The 19,398-nt window shown below is 41.8% G+C and overlaps 1 protein-coding gene across 2 annotated transcripts in view; it reads right to left on the bottom strand.

Moving 5' to 3' along the window:
- Positions 1-9,686: 9,686 nt before the first annotated feature.
- The window catches only part of SULT4A1 (sulfotransferase family 4A member 1), a 31,064-nt gene continuing 21,352 nt past the window's right edge, over positions 9,687-19,398 (bottom strand). Inside the window, exons 5-8 of one of the 2 annotated variants that reach the window (XR_011328768.1) lie at positions 17,568-17,662; positions 15,958-16,096; positions 13,021-13,150; positions 9,687-11,368 (exon numbers count right to left, since the gene is read on the bottom strand). Coding sequence is in view for 1 of the 2 variants with exons in the window: in XM_069806963.1 (XP_069663064.1) it covers positions 11,256-11,368; positions 15,958-16,096; positions 17,568-17,662 (347 nt within the window). In the remaining variant the exon portion in view is untranslated. The remainder of the gene's footprint in view (positions 11,369-13,020; positions 13,151-15,957; positions 16,097-17,567; positions 17,663-19,398) is intronic. The other variant, XM_069806963.1, reaches the window with a different exon arrangement.

The raw sequence follows: 19,398 nt of genomic DNA, 5'->3' as shown, positions 1-19,398 counted from the left end.
TCAGGATGGATCTCTAAAGTACTCCTGTAAAAATCAAGTGCAACTGGTATTTTCTGGACTCTAGACATTTTCTTGTGGAAATATATGTCTGCCTGGTCTACTAACAGTCAGCTTGCCTTTCTTAGCTATCTTTCACAGACCCTTCAGAAACAGTCCGTTGTCCATAAGAAGTCTATATACTGAAAGTCAAAGATTGCAGACACAGAGCAATCAAACTTAAAGTTTCATCAGATACTGAGCCTGGTTCTCTTCTCACTTACACTGCCTTTACACCTGCAAAATATCAGTGCATGAATCAAGAATAACTTACCTGCACTGAATAGCTTCTGATTTATATGTTACTTGGAATTCATGCTGGTGCATAAAAAGTCATAAATCAGATCCATTGCTAATATTTTTAAGTACACTCCTACTAGTGCGAGGGCAAGATCCTCAGTTACCATAAATCAGAATAGCTCTGCTTGCTTTCCTATCTTCAGAAGAATTACAGCATTTATAGCCACTAAGGGATTTGGCCCTCATTTCCTCTCATTTCAATAATTTAATTGATAAGACTTTCCCAAGTGTCTACATACCAAGTTCCTGCATCTGAGGCATGTTTCACTATAGTTACAAGACGGATGGATCTTGCAAATGGTATACACATATTTCTGGCCAGTTTAGATAGAAATGTAGAAAGCAGGCAGAATAATGAGGATCTGCTACAGTGTTTCAGTCAGAACCATGGGACCAAGTCCTTTTCTTTTCTTGGAAGAATGAATGAAGCTTTAGAATAGAATGCTTTTTCCATTTGTTTCTGAAAGCTTCACTGTTTTGCATTGTGTTTGGCAAGACAGACAGCAAGTCTCACCTTCATTTTCTCTTAGTTCTCTTTTTATTTTTAAAGCCTGACACATTTTATGTAACCTAATGTAAAAGGATCGCTGTCACTTTGTCCTTTATTTTGTTTTATTCCCCTTGAAAGAGTGACAGTCTCTGCAATTGTCAGAGAACAATTAAGGCTACGAATTCCCCCATGCAGATTAAGGGTGAACAGTTTGTGGCTCTAGCACAATTTGTTGTTCTCATGATGGGGTTATAGCAAACAACTGGCAGCAGAACCACATCAGAGTATAAGCTCCTGCATGACTTGAAATGGGTTACCAGAGGCTTCCATGCTGTGGTGGTTTGACCTGGACTGGCTGCCAGCTGCCCACGCAGCTGCTTTCTCACTCCCTCCCCTCAGCAGGACAGGGGGAAAAGATAAGATGGAAAAGCTCATGGGTTGAGACAAAGACAGGAGAACACACCAATTACCACCCAGGCAAGACAGACTCAATCTGGGGAAAATTAATTTAATTTACTGCCAATTAAAAATAGAATAGGATGGTGAAAAACAAAGACAAAAACCCTAAAACACCTTCCCACCACCCTCCCCTTCTTCCCAGGCTCGACTTCGCTCCTTCATTCCCAACTCTTCTACTCCCTCCCCCGGAGCAGTGCAGGGGGATTGGGAAGGGGGGTGGTAGTCAGTCCATAGCAGCTTCTCTCTGACACTCCTTCCTCCTCACACTTTTCTCCTGCTCCAGTGTGGGTCCTTTCCACTGGCTACAGTCCTTCACTCACTGCTCCAGCCTGGGGCCTCCACAGGCTGCAGCTTCCTTCAGGGCATACCCACCTGCTCTGATGTGGGGTCCTCTGTGACCTTCAGTATGGATATCTGCTCCAGCACGGTCATCTCCATGGGCTGCAGTGAAATACCTGCTTTACCATGGCCTCCTCCAGGGGCTGCAGGGGAATCTCTGCTCCGGTGCCTGGAGCACCTCCTCCTCCCCTCCTTCTCTGACTTCAGTATCTGCAGGACAGTTTCTCACAATTCTTTCTTTCCCCTCAATCCCCACTCTCTCAACACAGCTATGCTGCGTTTTTTGTTGTTTGGTTTTTTTTTTTACCCTTTCTTAAGTATGCTTTCACCACACCTGATGGGCTTACCTGTGCCCTGCAGTGGATCTGTTGGAGCCAGCTGGAAGCAGCTGTATCTGGCAAGGAGCAGCTCCTGCCCTTTCCTCACAGAGGCTCCCCCTGCAGCCCCCCACTACCAACACCTTGACACCTACGCTCAACACACAGGGCAAGTCACCCCAAAATCCAAATGATGGGTGAAGCAGAGGTTTTCTGGGAAGCCGCTGTTACCTCCCACCTCACAACTTTTCCTGGAGCTCCCTGTCTCTAAGTCATGCAGCATCTTCGCCAGTGTTTGTTAGCCGTAGGAAAAATTCTGGTGTGCAAATCACAGACTCTCCACTGTAAAGATGGTGTCTTCTCATTGCCTTCCTTTTCTTACCTCCCTAACTCCAATTATGAAATCCTTAATATATTCTCAGACTGCAGTTGCTACTTCTCTCTATTCTCCTTCCATGGCTTGAGGGGGAAAGGCTGGTTCTAGAAATATCAGCTACTTAGAGCCAGATTTTGCCCTACTCTTAGGATGACCAAAGAAGTTTTCTCCTCACTTCATAAAACCCAGGGAAAACAGTAGTAGCACTTGCTTTATGGGAAATGCTAAACAGCAAATAAACATGAAAGCAAATAAACATGAAAGCTCTCTCTAGAAAGAATGAACAATCACTTAGATACCACATCCTCTCCTGCATGTAAGCTGTCCCTGCATGACATACTAAGGCAGCATTTTCTGGATTCTGGCACGTGTACCTCTTACACAGACAAACCACCCCCAAGGCTCCTGCCCCTTAAAAGGTCTAATGTTATTCAAGTGGCTGAGCATGTTCACTTGTTCCTGTGTTTATCAAACAAGGTGGTACAGCTGGAAACATACCTCCAACAGATCAGGCAGGGACCTGGCACCACTCTAATCTGTGGTGATAGCCTTCTCACAACAGCAGATGATGGCTCTTCAGCAAATACAGAAAGTTTCACTCCAAGATTCAGTTCTGATGAGTAATGCAAAAGACTGAGATAACCTACAGGATGTGCATTTTATTTTGCAATGAGCATTTTATATATTATGAGCTCAGGGACTGTGTACTTTTGTGTCCCAAAGGCAGAAATTCCCCCGAAGTTAAAGCCAACCTACAACACATCAAATAAGGAAGTTCAATAGCACACAGGCTGCCTCCTGTACTGCTCTGTACTTCCTCAGTGTGAGCAGGTCATTCTGATTATCAGGACATGCTCTAAGTTTGGCTGCAGTGACAGACTACTGGCCCACAAAGATCCTAAACTATAAAGCATGTCTCTTTTAGGTATTTCAGAGAAAAGGTGAAAGAACTCCTGGCAAAAAGAACTGTGGAATAAACCACACACCAACCAGATTCTTCTTTATCAGGAGCAATTAGGGATGGCCTGCCCCCTAAGAGAATTTCTTTTCTTTCTTTCCTCCACTTGAACATAACAGCAGAGGATTTCAACAGCCACACCGTCCTTTCCCTCAGTCCAAACCTGCAGCCCTCACCCTGACAGAACGCAGAGGGGCCCCTTTCCCTCCATGCTCACCGCAATGTCCCTCATTCCCATTTCCAGAGCAGTCTGGTGCAAGCAAACCCCGCAGCACTTTCTGCCTTGGTTGGGGCTTTGCTCATCGTTAGACGATGGAAAAGAAAAGTTAATTAAAGTGATTCAAGCGCTCTGCCCGTGTAGGGAGGCAGCTGACCCACTGGCCGGGGACCGGCTTCCCTCACGAAAAGGCCGCCAACACCGGGCCTTCCCGCCGCCCTGCGAGGCCCCGCTCGCCGCTACAACGCTGCCGTGGCTCCCCGGATGGCCCCCGCTGCTCCCCACCACCTCCCCGCACTGACCTTCGTCGGTCTACCGGGTTCCCCAGCCCCGGGTCGTTACCTGCGGCCCGGGATGGGAGAGCGGGGCCCGCCGGTGCCGGCATCGTCCCGCACCTCCTGGGATCCGCTGGTGCCGGGACGCCGTTGCCGTGGTAACAACGGCCTTCGCACCTGATTGGGCGGGGGCGCCGCCGTTCGCGTGGCAGCAGTAAGGTAAGTGCCTATTGGGTGCGGCGCCGGCGTTGTGGTGAGGCTCGCCCCGCCCCGCCCGGGCCCCCTCCCGGCGGGAGCGGGTCGGGCCGTCGCCGACCGTCGGAGGCGGGTGAGGGGGTAACGGGGGCAACGGAGCCGCGTCGTGCTCATCCCCGGAGCCCCGGCTGCCGGGCCGGTAACAGCGCAGGGCCCGCCGCAGCCCTCGGGAGGAGGAGGCTGGGCCCCAGGGCCCCGGGCCCGGAGCCTCGCGTAGGGAACCGGGGATCGCCCCCGGGCGCGGCTTCTGGTGGCCGTGGCCGCGCCCAGCGTTTCTGTGAGGAATCGGGCTCTTTAAGGTTCGATTCGGTATAGAACGCCTGCTTTTTGATGGTGTGGTGACCCATGTGAAGTATCGGTTGGGCATTTTCCATCTTGATTTGAGTCCTTTTGATTCCAGAAGCACTGCGTAAATTATTGCAGTTGGACGTGAGAAAAGAAGCCTTATTCTGTGGCCTTCCATAAGCTTTGGGCGGGGTGTGTGCGTGTGTGTGTCTTTGTTGTTTTCTGTTTGTTGGTGGGTTTGGTTATTTTTCAATAAATGGAATGAAACTTATTGAAAACTATATTGTAGCCACTGTCTGGAAAAAATACAGTCTCTTGCACAGTCCAGACACGCTGGCCACGCATCAGCAAGTAACCAATAATGCTTTCTATTTTCAAGAGTCCATGAACAAGTTCAGTATTTCAATAGTTCTTGATGTAGACTAATGCCCTGCAAGGCATGTTAAAATTTTGATTCCCACAAAGATTTGTGTATGTAACTTAACTTTCATACCTGGTCCCTTTGAATTCAGCGGTCGTACTCCTTCAGAGACAGTCACTTGAGCAGAAGCATATAGGATTGCAAGAATGTAATGGCAGTGCGTAGTGTTGCAGTTATTGCTAGAAAAAACAGAATAATTTTTAAATTCTCGCTTCATTTCAAAACCTCCATGTAAATTGCTCCAGATTACTGAGTAAAAAAAGTAACCGAATGATCCATACTTGCATGGTTAAAAACCAAAGCTTGAATTGGCCCATAACTTAATTTTTGTTTATATTCCTTTTTCATCCCGTTTAGAATACACAGGCTTACAAGATCTTTAAAAATAAAAAACAAAGAACTAGTTTTGCCATCTAATCTCAGTAGGATTTACTGAAGGAACAAGGAACGTGTCCAAAAGGGTCTGGCTGTTAAGAGAGACTGACCCCTAAGCATGTGTGGCTGAAGCAGGGTGGTTAAAGAACAGAACTGGAAACCCACTGTGGATCTTCCTCTGTGGGTTTAAATCCTACCAACTATGGAGTGGTGGCACTCCCAGGAACTGAAAATCTCTTGCAGCATTTCCAGGGTTTAGTAGGGTTAGAACTGCCTTTTTTGGAGGGGTTACAGCAGCAGAAACAATGAAGGTCCAGAAGCAAACAAGAGTGGTACATGAATAACCTGGGAAAAGTTAAAATCTGGAGTGGTGCAAGCTTTGAGTAGCCAATATTCATCATCACCTTTGTTTCCTCTGGTAAATTTTTATTATTTATTACGCCTGATACATTTGATTATGTGATGTATGGGCAAAAATAAAATACTGCCTTCCCAGTGGAGCTTGAAATCTAAATGTTTTCCTTGGTTCTTGTTTTGTTCTAAATAGTTCGCTCGTGCCGAGTTCTTAGAGCTCTCACATATTTTTTGGTTGACTTTTCCAAAGCTGTAAGAAAGCAGATGTAAGGCCTGCGAAGGCTAAAGTCTTAGCACACTGTTACACCAGCTGTGCTACTGTTATCTGCGTGCGAGGATTAAATTGTCATCTTATGTTCAGTGCTGGCAAAAGCTGAGTATGTGACAGAGATGGTGACAGTGGATTTAACGTCTGGGTGGCAGTTACTTTGAATATCAGTCGTACCACACATATCAAGCAAGTCAGCATATTAGTGATTGTGATTGGAATCAGTCTGAGCAGTCAGCTGCCATTACGTTACTGTTCTTTCTGCATCTTGCATGCTGTCACACAGCATGTCTTCTTGCAGCACTCCCTCCTACAAAACAATATTCCTTCCAAAAGCAGGTTTGGTTAATTCATTCCATGTGGCAGTGTGGATCTGTCTCCCCTTCCTGCTGAAGGATACAATTTCACCTTTATAGACTATCTTTTGCAGGCGAAAGTTGGTCCATGCGTGAAACGGACTGCTCCCAAGTAGACACTGCATTCGGCCGATTGCAGAGTGCTTCCAGAAGAGCTCTGACAAGGTCTTGGGAGATCACCTCCGAGCCAGGGCAGCACCCGAGGACATGCTTTGGCTCCTTGCAGCTGCAGTTCACAAATCAGCCTATTATCTGAAACCACCATCCATATCAGTTTAAGTTAATATGTCAGCCTGTAAATTACAGCAGCTGAGGAGCCAGCACACATTTGCTTCTGCTGTCTCTCCTCCACGGTGGCCATTTCTGGCAGAGAGGCAGAGTGGACAGCTGGAGGTGGTAGCTTCTAAAACTACTCTAGCGTGCATTGCCAGGGCTTGTCATCTGTGCACGGTGAGAACTCGGGCAAAAGTTGTTGCGTGGCTTTACCATTTTACCCACTGATGAAGTGGCAAAATCCAGAAAAATGATCCTGGCACAGCACAGCTTACCAAAAGAATCTCATGTAGGTTCCTGCATTAGCAGGGAGTACGAAGGTTTCTTCTTTCTTTTCTCTCTTTGATTGGTGTAAACAGCTTCACTGTTTCTAAAACCAATTTATGGTAAGGAGTCCTATGCTGCTAATAGTAATTCCCACAGGTTGGGGTCCTAAAGCACAGAAAACTGCCCTGCGTTTTTGTGAACTTTTCTCCCATTCGTTTTTAAAGACCACACAGCTTGGATGCTTTCAGGACACTGGACGTTACATGCACCTATGTATGATTCAAGCCTGAGAGCTAGAAAGAGGCATTGTTCCAGTCTGCCTGCAGAATTTGCCATCGCTTTCCCATCTTTTAGAGGGGTGATTTATTATGCAGATAGATAGGGGCAGAGTGGCATCAGTGCTGTTGACTTCCTTGCCCCTTCCTGGAGATAGAACAACAGTTTTTACTTGAGTATGACTCAGTACTTAAGGTCTAAACCTCATTATGCCAAAATCTGTGCAAATTTTATTTTTAAATGAAGGTGCTCATTTTTGCACACTCTCTTTCCATTGCCAGAATGAAGCTGGTTATTGGTTGCAATTATTTCTGTTCTGTCTGTGTGATATACACCACGACAGGTAGCAGAAAATACTTATCTGCATATTTTTCATGATTCAAACACTAGAGGACAGCAGTCTGCAGATCTACAGTAAACAAATCAAATGGATTATGTAGTGAGATTATATATCATAATTTCTGTACTGTGTCCTTCCCATGGGTGTGGTCACTGGATTTGGGATTTTTTTGTAAATATTATTTGATTCAGCTGAATCTGTTTAGCCTTTCTCTTTTGACTAAGAGACAAATGCTCTTCCTTAATCCTCCCTCTAAACCTCTGCTGGTAGCTACCAAGCAGCATTATTTATAACCCAGGAAAGACTGAATGGCTTATAATAATGGTGACTCAAGCCTATAAATCTTTATAATTATTGCCAGAACTATTGGTGCCATGTTGTGTTGTGATGCTTATACAAAGGTGCTGAGAATCTTTAATGGTTACTCATTAGCTTTCTTGTCTTTCCTCTTCACTGCTCAGCTTCACTGCCATGAACACTTAAACCTTTTGTATACAAAACCGTGCAAAAATTTCTCATCTAGATTAGTTTCCCCTCAGTTCCTTCGTGTTAATGCTTTGAAGGGCTCTTACTGAGGCAAGCCACTTAAAGCTGCTGGCACCTGAGCCATCCCTGCGACTGAAGCTGCAGGGATGGAGAGCCAGGAGCCACGGCGGTGCTCAGCACAGCCCGGGGGCTTTCTGGGGGCCTGACGGCCACGGCCTTTCGAGTACTGCGTGGTGTGCACCTGCATAGTGACGGATTGATCCAGTGAAGTGGTATATATGGTATTTCCATGAAGGTATATGGCCAACGATGGCTGGTTTGAACTAACGTTGAGGGTACTCGGTGCTTTAGAGGAAAAGGGGGAAGCCTGCTGGTGATCTGAAATACCATTGCAACGGAGCCATCCAAATCCTCCCCGCATCTTGCACATTTGTATCACTAAATGGGCTACCAGCCGCGTAACTATGATAAATCTCGCTAGCATGCTAACTTTGCAGCAGTTACCTCAGCAGAAGCAGCTTACCAAATTCGAATGCTGAGGGGAGAAAAAAAAAACCTCTTGGTTTTCTGGTATTTTTGTTCTTCACTTGCAGTGCCTTTGTATAAATGAGGCATTCTCACCAGAGACAATTTGGGGCACTTGGCCAAGGGGTGTCTGTGTTTGTACAAAGAGAGTTACGGTGACATTTGGCCGAGTCCTGAAAGTTCAAGTTGTCAAAGTAGGAAGGAGCTTACGACCTATAGATTTTAATAGAAAGACTGAAATGCTTTCAAGGACCAGAGATCCAAAGGTAGAATTTCAGCATGGCTTATGTGGAATGGGCTTTGACCAGGCTTTCAGCTTTGGATGAATTTCACCTAATAACACAGAAGGCAACAGAATCAAGGGGTAGGAAAGAATAGCTCTGGCTGAGGACAGTCTTTCTGGGGCTAGAAGGCAGATTCCTGTCACACAGCAACTTTGTCATCTAAAACAAGGAGCACCAGCATAGCAGTAGGTGCACAATAGACTGTCACAGAGGTTATTCCTCTTTACTATAAGGAAATGTTTTTTTGGCCAAACTAGCTGTTCCCCCTCCAGCCTGGTAGCTGGTGGCCCTCTGCACAGGCTGAGTTTGGCAATGGCATGTGTATACACCTGGCTGTTAAAAATGTGGCCTTAGAACATTTTTGGCTTTGGGGGGTGGTCATCTGCTGTAGCAAAGGAGACAAGCTGTGCCTAGGAACCAAAATAGGATTCCCTGGTGTATTCAGAAATGCAAGAAGCCTTTTAGGCAGCCAGTAAGGATGTATTGTTCATACATCCTCAGGATTAAGTGATTTAAGAAGATTTTTGGTGCTAATGAAATTTTCTTCTGACTCTAATCTGCAGGAACCATGGGGAGATTTTGTCTTCCTCTGTAGCAAGAAGGAATTCTCCTACTCCTGCCTTATTCCAGCCTGTTGTAGTTTGTGGGTTTTGGTCTCCTGTAGGACAGAGACTAGTAGGACTTCTCAGCACGGAGTTGCCCAACAGGTGTAAAAGTGTGTAAAATCTTCTGTGGATTGAACAGTGACTGGGTATCATGTCATAGTGCAAGAACAAAGGAACACCAAATTACACTATCTGGTGGCAGTCTCCAAGCAAACAAGTCCTTTTTCGTACAGTGTGCATTTAGATGAAGAACTCATTGCCATGGGATGGTGTCAATACCAACCTGAGGGGAAGAAAACCCTGTGGAGGGCTATTAAACACAAAGATGCTCACAGAGTCCTGTGCTCTCTATTGTACTCTTGCACAGGCATTCGTTATGGGCTGCTGTCAGAGACAGCTCATTAGGTGAGATGGTTGTCTGAGTTGATGCCATCTTTCTGTGGTTCTTCTGTCTTAAGTTAGGAGGTGTGGGTAGGGGAGAGGATCTGTGGCTTGTACAAAGACTACCTGGCCTGAGTAGGAGGTCTAGAAAATGAGCAAACCACAATGCATGGAACACATCTTTTATTCAATAAGCAAGCAAGCACAGAAGTATAATGTGTAGTGCTTAATATTCATACAGTACTAAAAATATAAAAATAGAAATAAAATTTCACTGAAAGCATTTTCACTCACAAATATACAAGGAAAAGTGCTGTCAAGCCACATCATGCTATACCACTTGCCAGTTGCTGAACTGACAGTTAGTTTCCCAACAGAACTGAAACACTAAAAATCTGCTAGTCCTTCCTCATGGCTTTTGGTGAGCCTGAATATTTGACTAGCAAAAATGGGCCTCCTGCAGCCGAGAACCTAAAAAGCATATATGTCATTACCTAACGGAACAATAAAATAATTCTGGAGAGTTTTATAGTGATAGTAGCCTGGTTCAGGCTGTTTGTGTACCTGTCATAGAAAATAAAAAAAGATACAGAAATAAACTTGAATCCTGATTATAATCCAGACCAGTCATGGCTAACAATTACTGCAACTGTATTCTGCATGAATTTTTGTGCAATACTCCCACCTGGTGGCGTGTTTTCAAACTCCCTTCAGTGCTGCTGTTTCCTCTGCCTGCTTACACTGGCATGTATATTCATCTTCCACTTAGGTCTGGTGGAGTCCAGTAGCACAAACTGTAAACAGTGTTAGGTGCCCTTAACTTTTAGTGGAACTAGAGGATATCCAGCACCTTCTCTTCTCTTTCTGTATCTAATGGGTGAAATTCACATCTACACAGGAAAGCGATGCAGGTCAGAGACTCTGATTCCTCAAGATTCCCCTGCGCCAGATGTCTTGCTTTTAAGCCCCATTTTGAGGGACTGAATTAGAGTTTGGGGCTTAAGAGGCTTCTGTTTGCTGACCTTCAGCACGGAGCTGAACTTCATCCATCAGGAAGACAGCTGTGTGCCGTCATCCATGAAAGCATGGGTGGGTTTTGGGATTAGACTGACAATCACAGCTATGTTTCATAACAAGGCCTGTCTTGCAGAGTATGCCAGTGCACGGAACCTACTCAGATTATACAGGTAAGGGTGTGCAGAACCTAATGTGAACCCCACTTTGATCAGTTACTATTTTGGAATGGGATTTATTTATACTTGATATACCTGCTATAAAAATAAATGTGACGATTAACCCCTGAGATCATTCTAGCATACAGTTTTGGCCTGTTACTTGTTTCCCTCTGAAATAATTTTTTATTTGGTTTACGGACGTTTATTTAGGTTCTAGTGAAAAGCTTTTATAAAACACATTAAATAATCAATGTCGGGCTGAAAAGGTGTACATTCTAGTTGCATATATGATACATAGCTTATACATATATAACACATTCCGTAACAGCTGAATATTCTAGTATTGTCTAGGAAGTTTTTGCATGTGGACAAAGGATTACAATACTAGAAGAAAAACAGCTGTTTAGGATCAAAGATAATTGTATCTGATATGGTTTACTTAGATTGTTTTTCTTTCTTTAAATCTTGTTACACATAATAGCTACAGTATTTTGTCCAGCAAGTAATAAATGAATGCATAAAGCACTTCTAGCTATATTTGGATATCATATGCATGCATTTTTTATAAATAAAAATCAAATGTGAGGTCACATTTTCCCATCTTCTGTTTATAAACTAAATCAAATTTCTCATTCATTGAAACAGTGAAGATGTCTTTCCATAGCCCAACTCGTCCTGAAACACAGAGAAGGAACACAAGTCAGAGAGCAGACATTAACAGGACACCAAGTATCTACAGTCTAACTGTGCAGGGCACCAAGTATCATCTGTGAGATGCTAATCAGTCTTAGCTTTCATTGAAAGCTCAATGAGACCTAAGGCTGTTCGTTGTCTTACCCAGTTGCTCTGCCACAACCCTTGCAAAGCCTTAAAATAAGTACCATACACCTTGTCATCTGCACCAGCCAAGTATTATACAGGAAGAATGCAGATTTTTGTGAGATTTTGCTCTACCCTTAACCAGAAATGAATACAGATTTTGGTTTGGGTATTCCTTTAAAAGTGGATTTCTGGTCTCAATGTAAACTATGGCTGTTTAATAATTCCAACAGCTAACAATAATACATTTCAAAATTACTGTGCCTTCAGCATACACTGGTTAGAGAACTATCCAAAAGGTACATGGAATGCAGAGTATTAAACTGATCACTGAATTCCGATTATTGAGATGTAATATTATCATTACTAATTTCTATTATTTTATGTTTAAAGATAAGTTCAACAGATTAATTTACATTCCTCAATATGGAGAGAATTATTTGTTAAATATGAGTGCCTAGATTATATGTATGGAAGAGAACAAGTGCCATGCACCCAGTTTATGCCATTTAAATTTCAATTTTGTACACGAGGAATAGGTAGCTTTTAGTGGATGCAATATGGACACTGAACACTTTTTCCTTGTATGGAGTATTCTTCTACTCTACTGAACCCAACTAGTAACATAACCTGATGACACTGCTGAACCCGCCAGTCAAAAGCTGCGGCCCCCAACCACTGTTTCACTGCAGTCCAAAATTTATTTAACTCAAAGTCAGCCAGGGTTACTTGTTGGTGAATAATCCCCACGGAGTAACCAGACTGAGAGGCCCAAATCTCTTCTCATTTATGTTGGCTATAAATAAAGACAAAATTCAGGCTTGTTCAACTGGAATAAATGAAAGGAGAATTGGGACAGTGCTACCAGAGAGTTTAATCATAACAGCAAGAACAAAACTACATGCAGGGAGCTTAATTATGCATTTGATGCATAAGAAGAATACCCATTTAATTTAATTACCATTGCTTTTATGCAGCAACTCTATAATTGAGTCCAAAGACAAAACTGTCTGAAACATCTACAAATTACATATTAACATGATGGTGCAGTATGTGTGGCAAGGGCCGTTTTGTGAAATCGGGATTTTCCTATAACTCTTGAAGGTATGATAGTGTTCTGGTTTGTTTTCAGGATCCTAAGATCAAAAGAACCGGAAACTGACTGAAAATGCATCATTTATTGTTTTCACCAAATTTCTCCTGTATCAAAAAACACATTAAGAAAACGCTTGCAATCATAAACATCCGATACGGATTTCAATTTTGCTCTGGCAACTATAATTGCATAAAGTATAGCATGAAACATAAAAGCCTGTATTTCCCTTTCAATAATAATAATAAAACATTTTCTTCCTCTGCTTGGTAAAGATAAGCCTTTTCTTTCTCAATCTCCCTAACAACATGTATGGACAAATGACAAGTTTTATAAAGGACATATGCAGTGGATTATTTGTAACATCTTTTTTTTTTTACCATATGAATTGATAGCTTGTCAAAAAGTCACCCACCTGGTTTATGATTTGAATCATGCAACTGTGTAAATTATGGTGTGATAAGAGTCAAATATAAGTAACATATCTAATCATTGTTCTGCTTTCACAGCAGCTCAGGATTATCTTCAGAGTAAAGATCAATGTGCTAAAAGAAAAAAAAATGAAGAACTAAAATAAAGCAAAATAATAAAGTAAATGTAACTAATGACAAATTAAAAATATTTGAAACAAATTACAATAAGCTGTCATGTTATTGCCACCATTGTTTGTCACAGAAACGAACAGAGAAGGAACAAAGCACTGTTAATGAAGCTGCATTCTGAAGTAACAAAATACTGTAAAAGCCAGAGACAGCAAACAAAAGAAATTCAAAATAAGGATATTTTTAATAAAAAGCACACAGTGAACAAATGACAAAATATTAAATTAAGTGCTGTAGCTCCCTTCCTTCTCTATCACAAAATGGAGGCTTCTTTTTGGAAGATTTGTAGATGGTATAAATAAGAGGCTCTGCCCCTTGACTGGGGGTTTGCAGGCTCCACTTCAGAACAATGAACACTAACACCATGTACAGAATGGTGCACGCAGCAAAAGTGGGCATCGCCCTGTTTATCTGGATGCAGATGAAATGGCCAGCAGAGACAGTAGTTGACCTTTCTGCCTGTGAAAGGTGTCACCAGCAGCTCTGTTCTCTCTTCTCTTGGGTTACAACCTCACCTTTCTTTCACAACCACCTTTCTGGCTTTCACTGGAAAAGGAGCGGGGATTTAGACTGTGCATAGCATGCGGCAGTGCTGCTGCTCCACAGATCTCCAGGTCGTGGAGGTTAGGAACAAACCTAGGTTTCTGTGTTATGTGCAAGTCAATGGAGGAGAACATGGCTCTGTTGTTTGTAAAATCTTGCACTGACATGGAACACTATCCAAGGCCCTCACGATGTCTTACCAGACTCATTATTTTGTGATCTTGCCTTCATAGCAGAGAAGCGGGTTGGTAATCAGTTAGGCAACGCGCCGTAAAATCCTACTGGCAAATGAAATAGTCTGTTGTTTTCACACAAGATACAAGTTGTGTTACATGATGAATTTTCAGTTTGAAGTAGTAAGGGGAGGATAGGATGGGAGTTGAAAGCAAGATAACTAAGAGCAGGAAAACACACCATCCAGTGGAGACTCTACCAGAAACTATAGGGAATATATTAGGTCTTTCAGTGAAACAACAAACTCTTTTGTCTTCACTGGAATTTTACTTCAAGCCAGCAAATTTGAGATACTTATTTCAAGAATGGATCGTTACCATAATGTCAGTGAACTGGGGCAAAAAGAGGTGCGATATCAGAGTTATGACAGAGAACTGCCCATAGGAATCTTGTTTCCAAGCCTTACTGTAATGACCGGAGCATATAGCCCCTATAGAACGTATGAAGAGCCTTTCCGTACCAGGTATGCAAAGTCACAGATAAAAGCAAGGAGGTGTGAGCAATGGCTTTTTACCAAGAATGACATTCTGAAATGTTTGTGCCAGCATACAAACAGGGCAAGTTATCCTGGGTCAGTTACTCTGACAATAGCCTGAGCTGAGTAATGGAAAACTGGCACAAGGGTCTGCCAAGAAAGATGCAAAGGTAGTATAGAATACCAGTGAACCTGCTTTCATGGGAAAGCAAACTTGCTCTCAAACAAACCTGACTGAGTGTTGGTAAGGTTACAGTTTGACTGATTAACGGTGACCAATAGACTTCTGTAAGGCATGTGATTTTAGTGGTTTTTAATAGAACTATACAATGTCAACAAAATGCATGATAAATGAATAAACAACTGGCTAAGTCAGAATCAGTAGTCAAATATTTGATCTTTTTATCAGAGATTTGAAAATAATTATAAAAATTACGCTGATATAATTTGCAGATCACATGAAGGTTGGCTGAGAGAGGTAGTATGGAAAAGGCTCCTACAGAGAAACCGAAGAATAAAGTATTCAGGTCATGATCCCTGAGTAAAGGACAATAACCTGTAAATCAATTCCTCTGAAAGGACTTTGTGGTCATGACAAACGCATGCTTCATGTATGATGCTGTATCAACAAGTGCCGACATGGCTATGGATGGACAAACAAGGGAGAGGGAGAGAGGAAGTTCCAATTAAAACTGGATTAAATTAGTAGATAAAGTTACTTTATGTCTGGGTAAGGCATTTGTGAGGCTGACATAGGAATTGTCCATCTTGATCTTATTCCCTCATTTTTAGAAAGAGCCGTTAAGTGCTGTAAAGCAGCCTACAGAAAATAATTTGAGGGAGACTTACTAAGTTCGCTCTTTTATGCTGATCAGAAAGACAACTGAGAAAGGACTTGATTTCTCGACATTATCAAAGGACAGATCTATCAACAGATCAAAGGGCACTTCAGGTTCCTAGAGAAAGACCTCACCAGAATAAACATCTAGAAGCTAAACACATTTTGAATAGCTGAGGTAAACAATGAAAAGAAAAGAGCTCATAAGGAAAGCTACAGGTCCTTGTCATTTCATGCCTTCAAACTAGAATTATCAGCTATTCTAGAAAATCTGATATACTTAAAACCAAGGGCTTAGGCCAGGATAAACTGTATGAAATTGTGTGGGCTTTGACATGCCAAAGGTCAGAAGGAGCGGTGCAGTCTTCTCAGCATGAATAGCTCAATCTGTTGAAGTAAGCCAAAGACTCTCTAACAGAGTAGTTTGTGTGGTGTTGAATATACCCTGTTGATCTTGGATGTTTCCATCCTTTTTAGTCACTTCTACCTAACCTTATTTCAAAACAAACCAAGCCCTATATTGCACCAACAGTCAGTGACCTCCCATCATTTACATAGCAGTATTTTGCCAATATCTTAACACATCCTGGAGGTTACTAAGTTGTCAGTTGCTTCTTGCAATTTCCGCAATAAGAGTTTTACTGTGCGTTTTAAACATACCCCTGCCAACGGGAAGTGCTTCTGCATTACAGCACTGATCAATGAGTTGATGGCAGTGTTCCACCATGGATTCCAACTGTGCTTTGTCATAAGAAACTCCTAAGAACCTCACCAGCTGCTCAACCATCGTTGCTAGGTCCTGTAAAACAGTATTTAAAAAATAGTTTATTTTACAATATTTTAAATGACCTTTTTAATGAGTTTCAGTATTTCAAAATAAGTGATATTCTGATGAGTGTGAAAAATACAAATGCAGAAGTTGTAGAAACACCACCATCTTAAACTTTTGCGACCTTCCCATTTGCTGAAAATAAACACATTGCAAGTAATTAGGGTAAGACAGGTCAGCAGAGAACAGAGTCACGTAAGCTCGCCTCTTCAAATATTAGAACAGGGAACTGCAAAGTAATTGTGATCTTCCCACTTCAGACAACACCAGGCCCTTAACTGATCACCTGGGAATACCAGTGTATTTTGGAGGAATTAAAAGTTACTTTGATTTTGATCATGGTAAAACAAATGACTACAACTGTTAGAACTGTTGGAGCCTTCCTTCATTGTTAGCTTCTGGGACTGCATTCATGTAGATGGAAAGGATCTAGTGAGGTGGCCTCAGAATAAGCAGTCATTAATTTACATATCCAGAACTCCAGGGTTCCTCAGTATGAGTAAGACTTCTGTAGTTGCAAGGACAAAATAGCAATGTTTATCAGGAAGCAGAAGATACTGTGATGCCACCAGCTTTCAAGAGCATCCATCAGTGAGCACAGCTAGGAATAAATCACCCTTCAACATCACGGGTTTGAAATAATTTCTACTATTGCAATTATTTTGATTGTATTACATCATCTTTTAGCATCCCACTCCATCAGAAGGCTCAGTAAAGCTGAAATTATAATTTACCCAGCTTTATTGAGTTCCACGCTGATTTTGCCTTTTTGTAGGTTTAAGAGATAAGAGCTGGGTTTTTCCTATGTTCCCATTAATGTTCCAGTCAAGTAAACATTTTGAAGCATTTTCATTAATTCTCAAAAATATATTATTGCAATAGGAAATGGAAACCAATGTTCTATGTAGTATTTCCACTAAATTTCTGATTAAAAATAAAGTGGATTTATTAGCCAGCATACTATAAGGACCCAATAATTATGTTCACCTTATGCTACACGATCATCCCTGTTTTCAACATTGTTTCACAGAAGACAATATGAACAACCAAATAATCAGAATAAATACCAAATATATTGGACAAATTACTGATGATGTGCTTTTTTTTATTCTCATTGATACAGCACACACAGCAAGACATTTCTTTTAAACGAATGCCCAGAGCTGAGTGTAGCAAGCACTGAACAGTTACACATCTCTGCAAGTAGTTTAGTGCCTATGGATGCAGGCACATTCCTGAGTAAATTACTAGGTTTATGAAAGTGCTGAAAGTCCATAGAAGCTATTGAATGCCAGTGCTTTAAAAATGGTATCAGACATTAGGGAGCCCAAATATGGACATAAGCAGCAAATTTTGTGCTTTATGTATTTTAAACACTACGATGCTAAACATATTAAAATATTAAAACAATTAAAGTACCTTTTTGCTACTTCTAACCTACCTTATGCATATCTTCATACTTGAGAAAAAGTACATTGGCATCCATGTGATGTTCCCAAAACTCTTGCACATGTTCAAACCACGAACCGTATCCTACTACAAAGACATTATGATTGGCATGAGGAAAATGAACACTTTTGTTATTAAGCCCTTTTCAGAAAGGAAAAAAAAGGAGAAAAATAAATTAACTGGAGTGGCTCATAGCCCCAGGAGAATACTGTCTGGTTTTCACCCATTGCCATGCACAGCAAGGAACTTAATTAAAAAAGAGTTTTTCTATCAGTTTAGAATATTCAAAAGAACTAACTTATCATAAAGATAAAACGTTCAGCTGAAAATGCCACCACATTTCATGATGGACCTCTCAGAGCTCAGTATTAATAACTCTTGACTACTGAATGGAAACTGAGCCAAGATAAAAATTACACAGAGAGCTTTGCAGAAGGCAAATTTCCAGCGGCTCCAACCTGTGTGAATTCCTGCAATTAACATACCACACTGCAGCTGCCTTCACTTAGCAGCTAGATACATCATTCGTGGAAAGTTCCATAGAGCACCCTCTACTATGGACAAAGAATTGCCAACAACCATTGTCCTTTCTTAATTAAAGAAGTATTGAGGAAACAGACCTATAAAAATGCTTCATGGTCATTCCCAAAAATGTAGGATGTACTGACAGAATATTCTATTTATCATTACATCTTTTGCCTCCCCGCTAAAATCTCAGACCTATTTCCTTCTATTGTTATTTTCTGAACACTGCCACACAACTTCTGTGGACATGCCAGAACACAGTTTCAGTTATACTGTTATCAGTTATCTCAGTTACACAATAAATCCAGACTACAACTAGATGCCCATGAGGTGTTGAGTGCTCCCAAAATCTTAAGAGTGATGTGATGAGGTACTTCCCATATATCACAAGTTGTGAGCAGGCCCAGTGTGCGGCGTTGCCAATGATTAAAAGCTTATGCCTCCTACCTCCTGCTTGCCACCAGCAGCTTGTCTTCAGTTCCCCATACCTGCTGTGCGGGGTTTAGGACTTGAAGAGAAGCTGAGGTGCTATGCTGGGAGGACTTGTGCTCCCAGTACTGCTGAGGCAGTGGTTACTGGAAGCCTCAACCCTTCCCCCAAAACTTTCCTCTGTTTTTCACTTCTCTGATAAATTCCACATTTGCACTGATTTCAGTCAATTTACATGTGCCTAGCAGAGGTTCAGACACTGGTATTTATCATCTAGAGAATGTCTTTTGCTGCCAATATTACTGGAAAGACAACCCAAAGAGAAATGCATTCTGCATATTTCTTTGTTGCCTGTGATAAATTCCCCCAAAGTACTTCAGATAATCAAAGAAGGAATTAAGCAAATACAGTGAGCAGTTTTTCACATTCTTTCCCAATATTTTTTTGGTCAATTTCATCTTTTCAGCAAAGCAGCTATAGAGAAATATTAAACTTTTTAGTTTTGTATTTTGAAGCCACCTTTTCCCTTTGAAAAATAATTGTTTAATTTTGGTAACTGAAACATTCTCAATGGACAAAGAGGGCCATATCATAGTAAAATTATTTTAAACAGCTGACTCATTTTCAATTTCTATAAAGGTATTGGAAAAATTCCATTTTTGTTAATCCCATTCCACACCCCCCTAAAGAAATTCACACATGAAGCTAACACATCAGTCAAGCAAAAAGCGCTTCTAGCTGCTCTTGATGGTACAGGGCAAGAATCCACTAAGATTATGTTAGCAGAGTTTACCTATGCTTTATGTAAGAAACTCCCTTAAGCTATAGAGGATAATGCCAAAGAATTAGCACATTCAAGACTAATCCCT

The sequence above is a fragment of the Haliaeetus albicilla genome, chromosome 19, assembly GCF_947461875.1.
Source record: "Haliaeetus albicilla chromosome 19, bHalAlb1.1, whole genome shotgun sequence".
Taxonomy (NCBI): Eukaryota; Metazoa; Chordata; class Aves; order Accipitriformes; family Accipitridae; genus Haliaeetus; species Haliaeetus albicilla.
Note: the sequence above shows the minus strand (reverse complement) of the source record. Positions and strands in the feature narration are given on the sequence as shown.